The sequence below is a fragment of the Triturus cristatus genome, chromosome 5_1 (assembly GCF_964204655.1).
Source record: "Triturus cristatus chromosome 5_1, aTriCri1.1, whole genome shotgun sequence".
NCBI classification, from domain to species: Eukaryota; Metazoa; Chordata; class Amphibia; order Caudata; family Salamandridae; genus Triturus; species Triturus cristatus.
The window spans coordinates 947,481,868-947,499,076 of NC_140587.1; the positions used below are offsets into that span (position 1 = coordinate 947,481,868).

Sequence of the window (17,209 nt, forward strand, 5' to 3'; positions counted from 1 at the left end):
GAGTGCAGATTTGCACATTATTTTGTCCCGTTGTGTTCCACGCACATGCATTATTTAGATACTGACCGTCCTTCATTGGCAAAAAACGGACTGAGGTAAGCCTACCAGTTTAAGAATTTTCTGCAATTGGTTTCAAGAGACAGGGACCCCTAATTGTTTGTAATCATCTGGACTTAAAGTCAACTAAAGCATGACTTTAACTAGCATATGTCTATCTCTATTAAATCCTTTCTTTTTCGATTAAGTGAGGTGTGTATGATGGTATGCTATGGTGCTTGGATACTCAACAGAGTCCTCTCATATCAAATCACATTAAATTATTTTGTCAAGGTTAATGTATCATCAACAGTAGATTGAAATAAAGGCCTATTCACTTATTACTACCAAAGACAGCTTGCAGATCACAAGATGGCAGCTTATACCCAAACCCGTTATATAGCACAATCTTTAATAAAACCTATTAATTAATACATTTATTCTTGGTATTGTCAATCATCACTGTGGAAGGTGTAGATGAATGAACAAAACTAAGAATTGATGCAGTTATAAATGTAATACATGCTAACCTCTTTAAAATCACAAAATTAATAGATTCTACATTTTTCCAGTGACCAATTTCCCTTCACTACTTCTGAGCTCAATGTCTCGTGTAGTTTTCTTTATACTAGCCTTATTTTTAGATGCATATTTGCATAGTAGAGCTGTTGTCCTAACAGATAATCTGCTTTGTTTTTTCAGTCTAAGGGCCTCATTTTTATGTCGGTCGGAAAGCCTCTGATCTGCTGTCTGAAGCTTTCCGACTGACAAGTTAGTTTTCACTTTAACCGCTGCATTACAATGCCGGAGGTCGAAAGTGAAACCGGAGGGTCATTCCAGTTTGATTCTGAGTCTGTCGGCCAGTCGGAGACCACACCGTAATCCATGAGGATGGCGTTTCTGCAGTTGGGATTACAATGTTGGTTTCTAACAGGCTTTCCATGTCGGGCTTTCCGACATGGAAAGCCTGTCGGAAAGTGACTTTGGGGGCCTCTAGCAGGGCCCCGTTTCCTTCACGGACTCCAGTTGGGGGCCGAGGGGGTACTTATGGTGCCCCTTGTTAATCCCTGCACCATGTGGCAGGCACCTTGAGGTGCCTGTCATGCGGTGCAGGACGTAACAGAATCTCCCATTTCTCTATTGGAGATTGTTCTATGGACAGTTTATGGCCGCAGCACAAGCTCCCTTAGAGAAATGGGTGTATGCAACCACACCATTGTAATACTGCGGTCTGGACTGCCGACCAGAAATTGGTTGGTTCAGAATCTGCCATGATGTTGGTCACAAGCAACTCCAACCGACATCATAATCTGGGCCTAAGTAGTAACTCAACCTTTTCTATTTCAGTTCCGAGATCATGTTTAATCATAAAGAGACAAGAATTCATTTCTGAAAAGTTCCTAGAATAATGTTGTTATTCAGCCATATCGACCTAGGACCATATCACAGAAAATTGCATCGTCTGCACTGGTTCTGGGCAATTTTGTGCTTATGCCACTCAATTCTGCCATGAGATTCACGTCTATGACTTATGTAACAATTAATTTTGTATTGAAATACCGCTTCAGAATTAACATTCTGTACCAGTCGACCATTGCATATGTCAGATGAAAACAGATGGGAAATTACCTGGTGCCAAGGTAAAATTCCAAGACAGTAGAGTGCTTTCCATGATTTGGCCCAAGTACATTTATGCTTATTATAACCAAAAGACTGGATTCTCTCCCACATTTTTGGGAGTTATGGTTTTGTTCTTCAAAACATACTTTTTAATATTTGAAGAGCAAGTAAAAATCTCATTAATGAGAAGCTTTAGCATTTTGTTTAAATGTACTGTTTTATGTTTGTCAAAGTTTATTTATGGTTAGTTAGCAGCTGCCTTTTGATCATTGGCATTTTTTTTTTTACCACAAGGCTGTTATCGAAAATAGAGTGTGATTCGTTTAGTTAGAGAATTAACGCTGTTTTCCTGTTTTTTTCCACGCAGGAGCTGATGTAGCAAGTGGCCTGCCCACAGTACCACAATGATTGCAACCGGAGGCCTTTTAAGGATTTCTGCAAGGAAGCAAGATCCCCTTCGGGCACAAAGTCAAGCCCCCAAGGTCAAAAGAAAAGCCAAAAAGAAACGAAAAAATGATGTGGTGGTGGTGAAGGGAAAACTCAAATTGTGTTCTATTTCGGGCATGATTGCCCTGTGTGGAATTTTGGTGCTCTTGGTTGGAGTTGCTATGGCAGTAGTTGGCTACTGGCCTAAAAATAATCAAGTCTACCAAGACCGTGTAGGGCTAATTCAAGCCAAGCAGCAGTCATCAGAAGGAAAGGAGGTGTCCCTTGCAACCAAAAACCAATCCCTGAGTCACCAAGTCCTTCATGAAAGTGGCACAGTAACACCCAAATCGAACATCAGCAATGTCAGTGGTGGTACTCAGAAGGCAACTTCTGCTGGGATCTTCTCTAAACTCTTTTCTGGATATTTACACTCAGATAAACTCAAAGTGTTTGGTCCTTTGATCATGGGCATTGGGATATTTCTCTTCATTTGTGCTAATGCAGTACTGCATGAAAATAGGGACAAAAAAACCAAGATTATTAACTTAAGGGACCTCTACTCTACCGTGATTGATGTTCATAGTCTTAGATCCAAAGACAGTGCCCCTTTAAATGGATTTGTCAACTATGTTCAGTCAAGGGGCCTTGATGCAAAGGCTGGTGATTGTTTTGGCCCTAGTATGCTGGCCAAAAGTTCCTGGCACACAGCTTTCAGTGACACAGTCAGCCAATCCCCGCTGGATTTAGATGAACCCCGGACATCCTCTCCAAAATCGCTGAAGCAGTTAAAGGAACCACCCAACCAAACGGATACAGTTTACAGCATTTATCGGGAGCCTTCATCCTCTGCTGTGCCTGAAGAAAGACTTGGATCAAGAGACAGAAATGCAGACTTACCATCCACCCAAAAGGAACTAGGAAAGAGCAGTGCAGGATTCATTGTGAGTTCTTCTTTCAGCGCCTTCACCCTCCCAGTCGTAAAATTGGATGAATGCCTTTTGGAGAGCACAAAAAAATGCAACCCAGAGGAGAAAGGTGCCAAAGAAATTCCAAGAGGAGAATTTGAATTGAGTTTGACTGATACTAGCCGCTTAAATACACGGACGCAAAGATATTTACTATTGAGGCGGCAGAGCACAAGTTGTCTACCTGATACCAGGAGACCTATATCTCCAGAGTTTCACTCACAGTTTCGTAGTTCATCTCTAAGTAGCACAGACCTTGATTCAAGCCTGTTAGTTAAGGCAACTACCTGCACCTATTCAAAAACTAGAGATCTTGGAGACGCTTTCACAAAAGCATCAGTGATCAGAAGGGATTCTGATAGTTCCCAATCTGACCAATCTAGCAATAAGGGCTACACCCACTTGGAGGAGGCTGGAACCTCCTTTGAGTCCACAGACACACCAACCAATAAAACCCAGGACTGTGAAAACTGTGACACCCCGAGGGAAGAGCCTTCACAAGAGGGTCTAAGCAAAGAACAAATATTGGAAAAAACTCTGAAACTTGAGAAACAGTACACAAATAAGGAAAAACTTTTTATGATTTCCAGGTCGCATGCCACTTTGGAAGAGGGAGAATTAGAATCTGCTGGCATATAAAACACCATATAGTAATATATTTATTAGCTATACCATATATGACATTGTTTTAAACATTCTCTTTGTGTATTTATTATCTGAAGTTGGTCTATATCCAAAGATCATGCCGCATTTTAACCTTACATTTAAATTATTGACTCATGCAGACGTGATGAATTTGAGCAAAAAATGAAAACGACTCCCCCCTGACAAATGCCATATACTGTATGTCTGATTGTGATTACACTGTATTTTCAATACAAAATTACTGTGTTAAACATACGTTTAGTAACTAATATACTTTGTTTTAGAATCAGGTTACCTAATAGATTGTGCACTTTACAATGTGTTGTTCTTATGAGACAGCATTGCTTTGTACTGCTGATGGCACAATGTCAGTCACTGTGCTGAAGCTAAATCACTTTTGGTTTGTCTTTCTTTGCGTGAGAGCAGCAAAACTAGCTAATATTCTGAAGTATATTTCTTATCAGTGCATCTCTTAAAGCATCTAGGAAATATTGAAAAACTCAAAGGAGTTTGTAAAACATTTTCATGATAAAGAGCGCAGTTTTCATTGTAGCTTTGTTGAAAGGTTTTCCAAATATATTATCAGAAAATGTTGGATATGATGTTCTTGCACATAATATATTCACTTTTCGCATTTTTGGTTTATATTTTTAGGATATTTTTCTGAATGTTTTGGATACTTTTCCTATCTAAACACATATGTATGGATTGACATTGATATTAATAGGTAGAAATTAAAAGCTGTTTAATCACTTTATTTTGTTGATTAACAATCATCAAAAAACAATAACTTTTAATGGCCTACTAGTCCCGGGTTTTCAAAGGAAATGAACAACAGGCATGCAAAGCAAGGAATTGCAAAGTATGTGTGAAAAAGCAACAACCGACAGATAATGTAAGGTAATAATGAATGTCTCTCACACCCCCTTGATGGAGAAAGCAAAGTCCAGTCTATTCACTCCCAGGACAGAAGCAGCAAACATTAGTTCAGCACAGCAAAGCAACCAGCAGAGTGTCAGTTTCTCCTACAGCATCCAGCTCTCCTTCCTAGCAGAATGTCATCTTAGTCCAGAAGTGTTCTGAAGTTTTGGTGTCTCCGCTCCAGTACTTACACCAGTTTCTGACTTTGATGTAGGCAAACGTCAAAGGAAAGTCTTTGTAGTGCACAAGACCCTGCATTCACCTGACCTGGCTCCAGACACACTACAAGGGGGTGGAGACAGCTTTGTATGAGGACAGGCACATCCCTATTCAGGTGTCAGTGACAACTCCTCCCACCACCCTAGCCCAGGAAGACCCATCAGCCTGGTGATGGACCATCAGGATATGCAGGGCATACCTCAGCTCACTTTGTTTGACTGTCTAGAGTGAATGCACAAACAGCCCAACTGACACTCTTCCTTCAGACGTGGATTCCACAGGCAGGCAGCGGCACAGAATGGTAAAGCAAGAACATGACCACTTTCTTAAAACAGCCATTTTCAAACACTCAATTTGAAAATCAACGTCACTAAAAAATGTATTTTTAAATTGTGAGTTCAGAGACCCCAAACTACAAATCTCAATCTCTTCCCAATTGGAAGTTGCAGCTCCAATGATAACCTATGGGAGAGATAGTCCTTGCGCTAGTGAAAAATGAAGTTAGCAGTGTTTCACTATCAGCACGTATCAAATGCACCAGTATATGTCCTACCTTTTAAATACACTGCACCCTGCCCATGTGTCTACTTTGGGCCTACCTTAGGGGTGCCTTACATGTAGTAAAAGGAAAGGTTTGGGCCTGGCAAATGGGTGCACTTGCCAGGATGAGACGGCAGTTTAAAACTGCACTCACAGATACTGAAGAAGGTAAGGTTCATGACATGGTTGTAGGGCTACTCATGTGGGTGACACACTAATAGTACTTGATTCACAGACCATTTACTAGGGACTGAGTGGCAAATGAAATATGCCAATTATGGATACCCAATTACCAGATACAATTTACACAGGGAGCAATTGCACGTTAGCACTGGTGAGCAGTGGTAAAGTGCCCAGAGTCTGAGAGCCAACAAAAATAAAAAGCAGCACACAGTCAAAAACAGAAGGTCAGAAGTAAAAATAAAGACAGGGGGAAACATGACAAAGATGCCAGTTCAATACTTGCATTATAAATGCACAAGCTGTCCTTCAAATAGTTATCTGCACCCTTTGAAGTAGGACTGTAAACATAGCATACTGCAGTGTAATTCATTAATCTTGATTTAACTTTGACACAACCACTATTTCATTATAAATGTGATCGAAAGTGTCTGAACAAGAATAATCTGAAAGCATAAATTGCAAATCACATGCTGAAATCATCTGAACATAGCTGTGAAATTCACAAACATCTGTTTTACTTTCAATAATGTAAGTGGATATTTCTATCCCCTCTTTTATCTGAAAAGCTGCCATTTACAATATGTTATACACCTCATATAATTCCTTTCCCTTGAAGTATATGTTGACTCTGTTGTCTCCTAATACTGGATAGGTGATTGCTTTCTTATTATGTTATGGTCCTGCTTAATCATTCTTTATTTTCTGAATTGTGCACTTCTTTTTTTTCTAAGCCCACCTATATAGAACATTATGGTAACTATGGCCTGCTTCTAGGTCATGTATCTGTTGTTAGGAAGTTACTACATAGTGAGGTTTGGTATCTTAAACTCAGGTTTTTAAAACGTTGGTTTGCTTAAGAGAGCCTTGACAAAATTAATATCCTCTATGTTGATAATTACTCTGTTGCTCAACAGCCCATATTATATTTTGTGTGTGTGGGTGTGTGTGTATGCCCACGCACACAGACATTTCACATTTCAAAATCTACCACTGCCACTATGAAAAATAACTTCTTAGAAGATCCCCTATTCCTTTCACACAAGAAGTGATGACAACTTCCAAACTATGAAAATGGAGATTCCTCACAGAAATCCAGGTAAATCCTTAATGTCCCTCTGAACAGATCAATATGTTGGAGCTTCACATCAAATTAGTTGTAATATTTGAATTGAACATGTAAAATAAATTTAGAACCCCCCCCACCCCCCAACAGGGCATCCATGTTAATTTCTTGTGCCCAGTTTTATTGATTTGAGCACATGGCAGAACAGTGAAAAATGAGTACATTTTTCAACGTTTACACAATTATGTCAGGTGGAAGGTACCTTCTTCCATTCATTTGCTCAGAATTCTTTAACAAATCTACCTGGTAACTCTGATACTGCTATTTCATCACCTCCCATTTTCCATGCTCTCACAGTGTTCTAGTCTTGGAGCCTATCTCTCATAGTAAAATGCCACAAAACAAGCAAAGAATGGGTACTGAACAGAAGACTTAGCAGTGACTCAAACTGAGAGCAGGAGAAGTTGTTCCTTTTTGTATCAGTCATAAAAGATATCAGTAAAAATGTTTACACAAAAAGGAGTTTTTTGACTTATTAATATTTTTGGGTTGATTACCCAAATTCTCTGAAAAAAATTAAAATGTTCTGAATTAATAAGTTAGACATATGTGTTGAAGTTAAGTCTTTTAACTAAACCAGACAATCATCCGTGTGTGTAACTTGAGCATTATCAAATAATGTTTCTGAAAGTTATGATATTCAGCAAACAGTTGAGATCCATCTATTTCTGCAAACCTACTCATGTATAATTTCTGCACTGCATTACATCATTTTATATGTATCAACCTTTTGCTGTACATAACACTACTTCTTACTCTACCATTTTGATTTCTGGATTTATCAATTGACTTCACCCTGTTTCACTCAATGAACACCATATTTGTTCTGATATAAGATACTGAATGTAATAGTGAATTTCAAAACATTTGTGAATACAACTGAGGTCTACTATTTTGTTGGTGTAGTTTTAAAGTTAATTTCTTGTTTTCGAAACTTTTCTGACACTGTGTTCAAACTGATGGTTAGGGGAGCAGCATTCACTTTCATGTAAAAAAATAGAAAAACAATTGTCTTTTTCGAAACTATGAAAAAGTAATATTGCGATATAATATCAGTTTTCTAATTTGCATGCTGTTTAGTTTTAAAAATGCACCATATTTTTCAGAGATTCAATATAAAGAGAAACTTTGTTAGTTTACTTATGAGGTTTAAGGGACTATCTCAATCCTGTGATTCTAGATAGTTAAAAAGCCCCCAAATCCTTTTTACTGGAATGTATTATCACATATCATGGCAACTGTTATATGATTATCCTAAAAGTATAAACCATTATGAAAAAGAGTTAGCAGAATTTCATGGATTGAGAAAAATGTAAATGTTTTATTTGTACACTCCATGGCCTGAAATGAGGTGCTAGGCCGTACCAGCACATCACTAAATTCTTGGAGAAGATGCTGAAAGTATTTATTAGACAAACTTAGTAACAGAAGGGAGTGGAGAAAATAAAGGAGGAGGATCACTTTATTATGTTATCACACATTGGAAGACAACAAAGGTGAATGTTAAATCAGAGTTGCTTATGACAGAGTATTCTATGGATGTGCATTCGATATTTAACCATTTGGGGCATCACCAATATTTGCAGTAAATTGATGTTTATAGTCAAATGCAGCACAAACCACTAGGGAGATATTCTGCACTTGACAAGGTCTTTAATAAATGTAATATATTACATTCACAGAGACCAAACTACAGATATTAGTGTACATTACAGGATTATGTAGGATTAACTCTACTCAACTGCTTTTTACATCTGTTTAGACAGGATTCATCATAGTTAAAGTTGTTAAAAATGTAAATTCTATATATGGAGTAATAGACATTTTTCAATTTCACAACTTAGCGATGCAGCACAGTTTCCAAACGGTAAACAACCTTTACAATGCAACTTTTACAACGCACTACCATTATAACGAAACTTTTACAACGCAAGTGGATTTACAACACATGCCATTACAACGAAAGTCTTTACATCGACTTGCGCTAGATGGCGTGCTAACATTACAAATAGTGTAGTTTACTATCCCAACTCCTTCCCTACTGTTAAGTGGACTGGAGTTGGAATAGTAAATTATGCTTTTCTAATGTTAGCATGCCATCTAGCGCAAGTCGATGTAAAGACTTGCGTTGTAATGGCATAGCGTAGTAACATCGCAGTCGATGAAATGACCGCGATGTAACTGCACGCGTTGTAATGACTCGCGTTGTTACATCATACATCCTTCTATTTTTAGTGAGATAAGTTTCCCAGACAAAGCTCCCTGAGGACTCGTCCAGTCATAAAAACATGCTCCTTGTAGGGATTTTTAAAATCTAGTTTGATTCTTATACCATAGCAACCTCACATAGTGCTTAAAGTTGGAAAAGTATTTGAAAGCACATCATGAACTGCACATCTTAGCACATTATGATAATTTGTGAAACCATTTTTAACACTGTGCAAAATTCACCAGGGAAGACAACTTGAACTCTATACCTGTTCAAGGCTAAATCTAATCTCAAAAAGATTATTAACAAACTATAGTTTGGAAAAAAATGATTTTCAATGTTTCCGGAAACACAAATGTTACTTCTTTGAGAAATGGTCATGACCATCTGAGTGTTAGCTATCAAAATAAATATATATTATAAGAAGGAAATGGAATTCCGAAGATCTTCTTTGACACGCATCATTGTATTGTTTAGAAAAGGAGAATTAAAAGTATGCAACTAGCCATTGCAGTTGCCACAATGTCATGGTACTAAACAATTCTTGCTGTGTACATTGCTGCTTACCAAACAGTGACATTTGTAAATATCCCACAAACAAAATTTCATCCAAGATTCATTAAATCCTGTAATCTTAAAAATTAAGTTTTCAATTTATCACAGATTAACAAAGAAGCTACAGAAAGCCTTTCATGTATTTTAGTTTATTGGGCATCAAGAGGATGAAAGGTTATATAACATGAAGCTCAAGTGCACAAAATATTTTGTTCCCTTTGCAAAGGTTTAGTGTGCACATTCCCCCCATAATGGTCATTAGCCTTCCCGATTTATACTGTAATGCAAAGGTGAATAGACACAATGCTAAGATTTAAATGTGTTTTTTCTCTGAAAACATTGTAGATCATAAAATTACTGAAGTGCTGGCTAAAGCAGGCATTCTTCTGTGTTAGATGTGGTAGGCAATTAAGTGTTATGTTAAAAGTGAAAGAGCTTTCATGCCATTTTTTTTTACCCCTACTGCCTTTCTTGCATGCCTTCTGCAATTTTTCACCTGAACCTTCTTGAGAAGGGCACCTTGTATGGCATCCACATTAAGGTTTCAGTTCGAGACCCATAAGAGATACAAATTCCATGCTAGGTGAGTGAGGAAACTTGAAGGTTATGTCTAGGAGATCTGTATAAATAAATGTCGGATGTTACTTTCACACAAGTGTTCCTTCAGGCACAGCTCAAACTCTATGATGTGGGGACATTTCCAAATGCAAATCATATTCAAAGAAGCACCATAGGCTGAGACAGTTCACAATTGTCATACCTTCCATGGTGCATGCCTATTTTATTTAATCCCAAATGAGCTGAACAGTTGAATCGTACAAACTCTGCAGGTCAAGAGGGTAAACGTAGAATTTCAAAGTGATTTATTTAAACTTTATTCATGTGAAGACTTCCCTTCCTATGTTATTTTTTATAAATGAGCTTGTTTTATTTATTTTCTAAAATCTCAACCATACTTATTTCTGGGCCATCCAGGCAAATGCTTAAAGATTCAGAGAAGTGAAGATTGGTATCCGAAATTGTGAACTTCAACAAATGTACAGTACTATGGGTGATTACTGCTTTAGCACCGATTATTCCTCTGGACGCACACACTTCCTAGGGCCTCAGCATCACTGTTACAGAAATATCTGTTTAAGTTATGAAGCCTCCTCTCTTAATCGATGTCTTTCAAAAGAATATTTACTGATACAGACTTTCTGAAACAAAATATTAAATTTGTGGGTGGAGTTTCTGCTTTTCCCACACTGATGTTAGACTTCCACAAGAAAAATGTTTTAAGAATTGGGCCATAGAATTTCATATATAATGTACCATATTTTCAAAGCATGTACAACTTCTCACGATCTGTTATATAAATCTTTATACTCATTTACTTGTTCTGAAAACATTGATTCATCTTTAAGTAATGCTGTCCATGAATGTGTATATTTTGTTTGCAAGCAATTAAATACTTTGTGAAATATAAAATGTTAATATTTCCAGTAACATTTACGTGCATGTGTTATGCAAGTTCAGGGGGAAATATTGATACAAAACCTTTTTAAAAGTTCTGCCTGTCTATTTTCACATGGAAATGATGTGCTTTAGTACACCGAATAATGTGTATGGGCCCCTAATAGGTAGCTGCAATAATATAGAAAGAATGATTCATCTTATTTCTGACCCAAAAAAACAAGAGATGGTTGCCCATCTACATCCGCCTTAGATGCATCATGCTGTCAAGATAATAAATTGTGACTTTTTTCACTAACTGTTTGACCAGAGATAATGTTCTCTATTGTTGTGCTGTTGTGTGATGTTCTGTAGATGTGTGAATACTGATGCACTAATCTCTTGCTCACCTGTGGACGAGGGCTTGGGAGGGGGGGTACACTCAAAGGAATTATGAGTAAGTAAAAGTGTACTTCAGGAGTACTGTTTTATGTCCCTGTCTTTCTGAATCAGTCATGAAATGTCTGACTTCCTTTTAGTAACAGTGCAAAGAGATCACAGTCCTTTCTGTTTGTACTAATTGTATATGAGTATTCCTATTTTTTCCCCAACTTAAATATTTGGGGCCAATTCAAAAAGGCATCTAATAGTACATAAAACAGAACTACAGGAGTACTCTTTCTATAAAATCGTACATGTCTTTCCAAATCGAACGGTGGGTGTGTCTCTGAATAATATTTTCAATGGTGCATTAATTTATTTTATTTTTTCATGAAATATTTTTATAGTTGTATTGATTGATTTTTGTTTGTATATCACTCAGTGACTAATTTGAAGTTCTTTCAAAATATTGTTAAATGATGGGACGAGTAGGGACTGGCCATCAGTGAGAATGAAAAAGAACACATTTACCCCAATTAGAAAGGTGGAAAGAGCAGACTGATGTGTGTGTAAACAATAACATCAGTAAGTGCAGTGGTTGAATGCATTTTGGAAAAAGTAGAGTTGCAAACTATTTATGTGTAAGATTATTTAAATGAGTTTTATTTTTTAACAAAAGGTCACTATAAAATTCTAAAATAAAAAAGTGACTTAATCATTTAATTACGATGTATTTTTAATGTTAAACTATATATTAACAATTTTATCTATTAAAATGTATATATAATTTCTAAATAAATATACATATATCATTCTAAAATATAGTTTAAAATTAAGAATATGCAGTTATGCAATTTTCTAACAATGATGAAAGAAGGATTTTGAGGAATTGGTCTCTCACACCCAGAAGTGCTTGGAGGCTCTGCTTTTCACTAAACCCTTCAATTTAGCAGGTAGTATTCCACACTTTCCAGCCACTCACTCTTATCCCTTCCACATCCTACTAAAAGATCGGCTTACAAGTGTGGAGATCGTAGCCACCACAGAAAAGATAAAAAAGGCTAGTGAATAGCATTTTCTAGAACACGAGCAGTACTACAGTAGTACTAATTCATGTACTACAACATGTGGTTTGTGAATAGGTTCCATAGTGTCCAAATCATATTATGTAATTTTGACTCGTTCTGGCAGTCCTAGCCTTTTCAATTAATCAATCAATCAGCGGTTTATACAGCACGCTACTCACCCGTGAGGGTCTCAAGGCTCTGGGGGAAAAAGGGGGGAGGTTCCGGATCATTCGAAGAGCCAGGTCCTGAGGTCCTTCCTGAACGTGTGCAGGGTCGGGGAACATCTGATGTACACAGGGAGCTCCTTTCAGGTTTTGGATGCGATGTAGGAGAAAGCACTTCTGCAGGTTCTGTTTCTGCAGATGCGGGGGACCTCTGCCAGGGCTAGGTCGACGGAGCGGAGGTTCCTCTTGGGTATGTGGAAGGATACTCTCTTGCTGAGGTATTTGGGTCCGATGTTGTGGAGGGATTTGTAGGCGTGGCTGAGGAGTTTGAAGGTGACCCTCTTCTCGACGGGGAGCCAGTGGAGGCATTTTAGCCAGCATCACTTTCCATGTTGGGATTTTTAACCCCTACTTAGAATGCTAAAAAACTATGGGTCTGATTATGATGGGAATCTGACTTTTGTCCGACCACCATCATATCGGGGATGGGACAGCCTGACTTGCTGTCGGCAGTCCCACCATAGGGTATTACAATGCGACCGCCTTCAAGGAAGTCGCAATGTGTATGTTTTGTATTGCAGTGGGTGCAGCGGGCTGCAACACACACGGCAGTACAGAAAATACACATCAGACATTACCATGCACTATATGGCAGTGTTAGAAATGGGGGTCTCTAGCTGGCAGAGGTAGGTACCTTTGTCCAAATAGGGACCCTTGCTTCTAGTCAGTGTAAGGGGGATACACTTCTAAAATAATCCCTGCTCACCCCTTTGGTAGCTTGGCACGAGCAGACAGGCTTATCTCAGAGGCAGTGTGTAAAGCATTGGTGAACACATACAGTGAAAACAATACAAATGGACACCACACGAGGTTAGAAAAAAAATAAGTAAACTTTATCTAAACCAAAACAAGAACAAGCAACAAAAATCCACAATACAGTAATAAATATATGACTTTCAGATGGTAGAAACAGTTCAGTTTAGAGCAAATTGCAGATGCAACACTTTTTACACAAAGTACCTTCGATGTGTCATGCAAACATACAAAACGAGCTGCAGGGAAGGCGATGCATCGGTTCCTTACACTCAGGGAAGGTGATGCATCGGTTCCTTGCTCTGGGGGAGGTGATGCATCGGTACCATATTAATGTGCCGGGGAGATGATACATCAGTTCCTAACTGGAGATGAGGTGATGCGTCAATTTCTTACTGAGTGGGGCTGTAATGCATCGGTTTCTTACTGCGTCCCCCAACAATGCGACAAACTTGGTGCCTCGATGCGATGCAACATCCGTGACGATGCGTGAATTCTTCGAGCTCCCAGCAGAAAACTGTCTTTAGAGGTCCAAAACAACAGCAGGTACCTCTTTGAAGGTCAGAACTGCCAGCAAGGAAATTCAGGGGAGCTGGTGGTGAAGTCTTTGTGTCCCTGAGACTTCAGAACAGAAGGCAAGCTCAGTTTCAAGCACTTGGAGATATTCCTCAAGCATGGGGCACAGAAAACAGCAAAGTCCTATTCTCCTTTCCTTGGCAGCAAGTAGCCACTGCAGGCCAACCCCAGACAGTTAACAGCACTGGGGCAGTATTCCACCTCAGCTTCTCAGGCTCTGCTCCTTGGCAAAGGTTTCTCTTGATTCCCAGAAGTGATCTAAAAGTCTGGGTTCTGGGCCCCTCTTTTTATACCCCAAAATCCTATGTTCCCTGAAGGCAGAGAGTGTCTGTACCCAGCCAAAACCAGTGCTGCCCCTCTCCAACCCCAGTCATCCAAAAGCCAGACATGCAATACACAAACCTAGCAGAGGCACACTGGATGGTTAGGCAAGAAAATACCTACATTTTCTAAAAGTGGTATTTTCAAATGCTGAATGGAAAAATCACCCTCACTAAAAGATAGACTTTAACATTCTGAGTTCAGACATACTAAATTTCATTTTCCTACCTTGTTCCCAGGGCCAGTTATGTTTATAAGATGTTATAAAAAAAACTCGCCAGTCTGTCCTATGGGAACAGGTAGCCTTGCAATAGTCAAAAACTAAATTGGCAGTAATTCACTATCAGGACATGCCACACACACCAGGGCATGTCCTACCTTTCACATGCACTGCACCCTGACCACAGGGGTACCTTGGGCCTATCGTAGGGGTGACTAACATGTAAGAAAAGGGAAGGTTAAGGACTGGCAAGTATGTACACTTGCCAAGTCGACATGGCAGTCCCCGACTGCACACCGGATCTGCAATGGCAGGCCAGAGTTACATTTTACAGGCTGCTTCTGTGGGTGGCACAATCAGTGCTGCAACCCAACAGCAGCATTTGATTTACAGGCACTGGGCACACACAATGCACTGTCCTAGGGTCTGGCTAGTAAATCAAATATGCCAATCACGGAATCACCAATCAATAAACACAATTTACACAGAGAGCATATGCACGTTAGCACTAATCAGCAGTGGTAAAGTGCCCAGAGTCATAATACAAACAAAAACAGGTCAGAAACAATCCAGAAGTGATGAGCCTGCAAAAAGGGCAAAGTCCACCAGGCATGCACCATACGGTGCCTACAACATGGTGCAGAGATATGTAGGGGACACCATAGGTGTCCCCCACAATGCAAAGGTGTGAAGGGAGGCATGCTGTGGTCCCCCAATGTCCCTTTCTGACAGGCTTTTCATGGCGGGTAAACCGCCATGAAATGGCTAGCTGGAAGGGACATCATAATCCATACGACTGTGCCTGGCAGTCACCACCACCAATGAATATATACCATTACATCGCATGCGTTTACAATGATCAAGTTGTTACATCGCAGTACCATTACAACGCAAGTACTTACAACGACTTGCTCTAGATGGCGCACTGGACTTAGGAATAGTATAATTTACTATTCCAACCCCTGTGTGTGCAACAGTAGGGAAGATGTTGGAATAGTAAATTATACTATTCCTCAGTTTAGAGCACGATCTAGAGCAAGTCGTAACGACTTGCGATGTAATGGTACAGCAATGTAACACCACCAACGAGCTGTTGGAGGTTGTCCCACCATCATCGTAATGAGGTCCTATGCAAAACAGTGCAGTATGGTGTTTCATGAAATCCAAGACTGTCCGAAGGTGTCTCACAAGGCACTGGACCACTTCACACCTATGTAGAATGCTAAAACAATAATAATGTTTCAGTCGGTGATTTTCTGCATTTAGTCTTTAAAGCAATCAAAGGTTATTTAATGAAGTTGTGAAAGGTTAAAGATTGTATTTCATGTACATGTGTTAGTATTGCAGGGCTAATGGACAAACATTCACATTCCTCTAAAACAAAGGAGCATTCTAAAATCTTTATTGTTACCACAATAAGTGTGGTCTCTGTTAACCCCAGGCGGAGACCACCGCTCCACCCGCACAGTGTGCGGAGATTTGCCTTCTCCGCGGATAATGCGGAGAAGGCAAATCTTCGCATGCTCCGCAGCAGAACGGAGTTGGCCAGCCAGCAAGAAATATGCATGCGCGGGCGCGCGCCCAGGCACAGTTTTCACCAGGATTAACGAAACGGCGAGGAGGAGGAAGACTGCAGCCTGGGGACATCGCAGTACAGAGATAAGTGGTTTTAAATGTATTTTTAATCGATGTTTACTTACTTGTTAATAGGGGGGTGGAGGCAGGTGGCGTAGCAAAGCTCCACAGAGTTTGTTTGCGACTCCGTGGACCTCCGCATAGCCCTGCTACGCCCACTACTCCCAGGGTCATAACATCAGCTGCAACCTCCAACCCTCCTGTGGGCACACTCCATAATAGCAGCAGCTAAACAGTGTGTTCTATTACAAGGTCCTCAGTTGAAAGATTTCTGAGGATTGAGTCCAAGTGCCGCACTTATGTTGGTGCCTGCGTTCAAGAGCTTGAGGAGTGCTGGGTTAGATGACCTGAGGTATTTGCTGGTTTAGTTCTTTTATCTCTTAAGGTAAAAGCCATAATTGGCTTTTTGAGCAAATTAAATGTTTTTAATTTCAGAGAACCTCAACTTGAGACCAATGTTATTTTTTCAAGCATATTTTTCTGGCTATGACATTACTTTTTCAAGATCAGACTAGCTCCCATATTTCGAATTGTTAGAGCTTACATTTTGGGGAAAAAATGTCACTGATACAGTCCAGTAGAGACAGGATGATTTGTTAGGCATGGGAAGCCTTATATTTGTAGGTTAGAAACGGGTAGAAGTAGTATGTTAATTGCATAAGTTAGTTAAGCATATGCACTAATATAAGAAATGTTTCTTGAAGCAGATTTCTCATTTTCATTTCATATTAATTTTAAATTGTGAAGAATTATATTCATTTTTCTGTTGCCTGAATAATTAGAATTGCCACAAATTATTTAAAATTCATGCTTGTAGCTACATGTTTATAATGCAACCCTTCAATACATGCAAAGTTGAAAAAGTTTGCCACAGCATCTAATAGGGGTATGCACCTATTTCCGGTATAATTTATTCCAAAATGTCATTGAAGCACCTGCTTAATCTGCTTTATTTTATTTATGTCAAATGTGTTGGCAAAAGCTAAATTAGGGCCTGATTTATATAATGGCAGGCGGCTCATTGTTCCTCTAGGGAGACGGAGTAAATTACTCAGTTGCCCTGGTGGAGGTACTGTCTATCAGATTTAGAAATGGCCGCCAAGCTGGGGATCATTTCTAAAGCAGTGCCAGGAACCGTCATCACAGCTGTTCT

General features: G+C 39.3%; 1 protein-coding gene across 1 annotated transcript in view; it reads left to right on the forward strand.

Annotated features, from left to right (window-relative positions):
• The window catches only part of TMEM200C (transmembrane protein 200C), a 278,958-nt gene extending 267,800 nt beyond the window's left edge, over positions 1–11,158 (forward strand). Inside the window, exon 3 of the mRNA XM_085606005.1 lies at positions 2,024–11,158. Coding sequence (XP_085462131.1) covers positions 2,061–3,689 — 1,629 coding nt within the window. The 5' untranslated portion in view covers positions 2,024–2,060 and the 3' untranslated portion in view covers positions 3,690–11,158. The remainder of the gene's footprint in view (positions 1–2,023) is intronic.
• Positions 11,159–17,209: the final 6,051 nt, after the last annotated feature.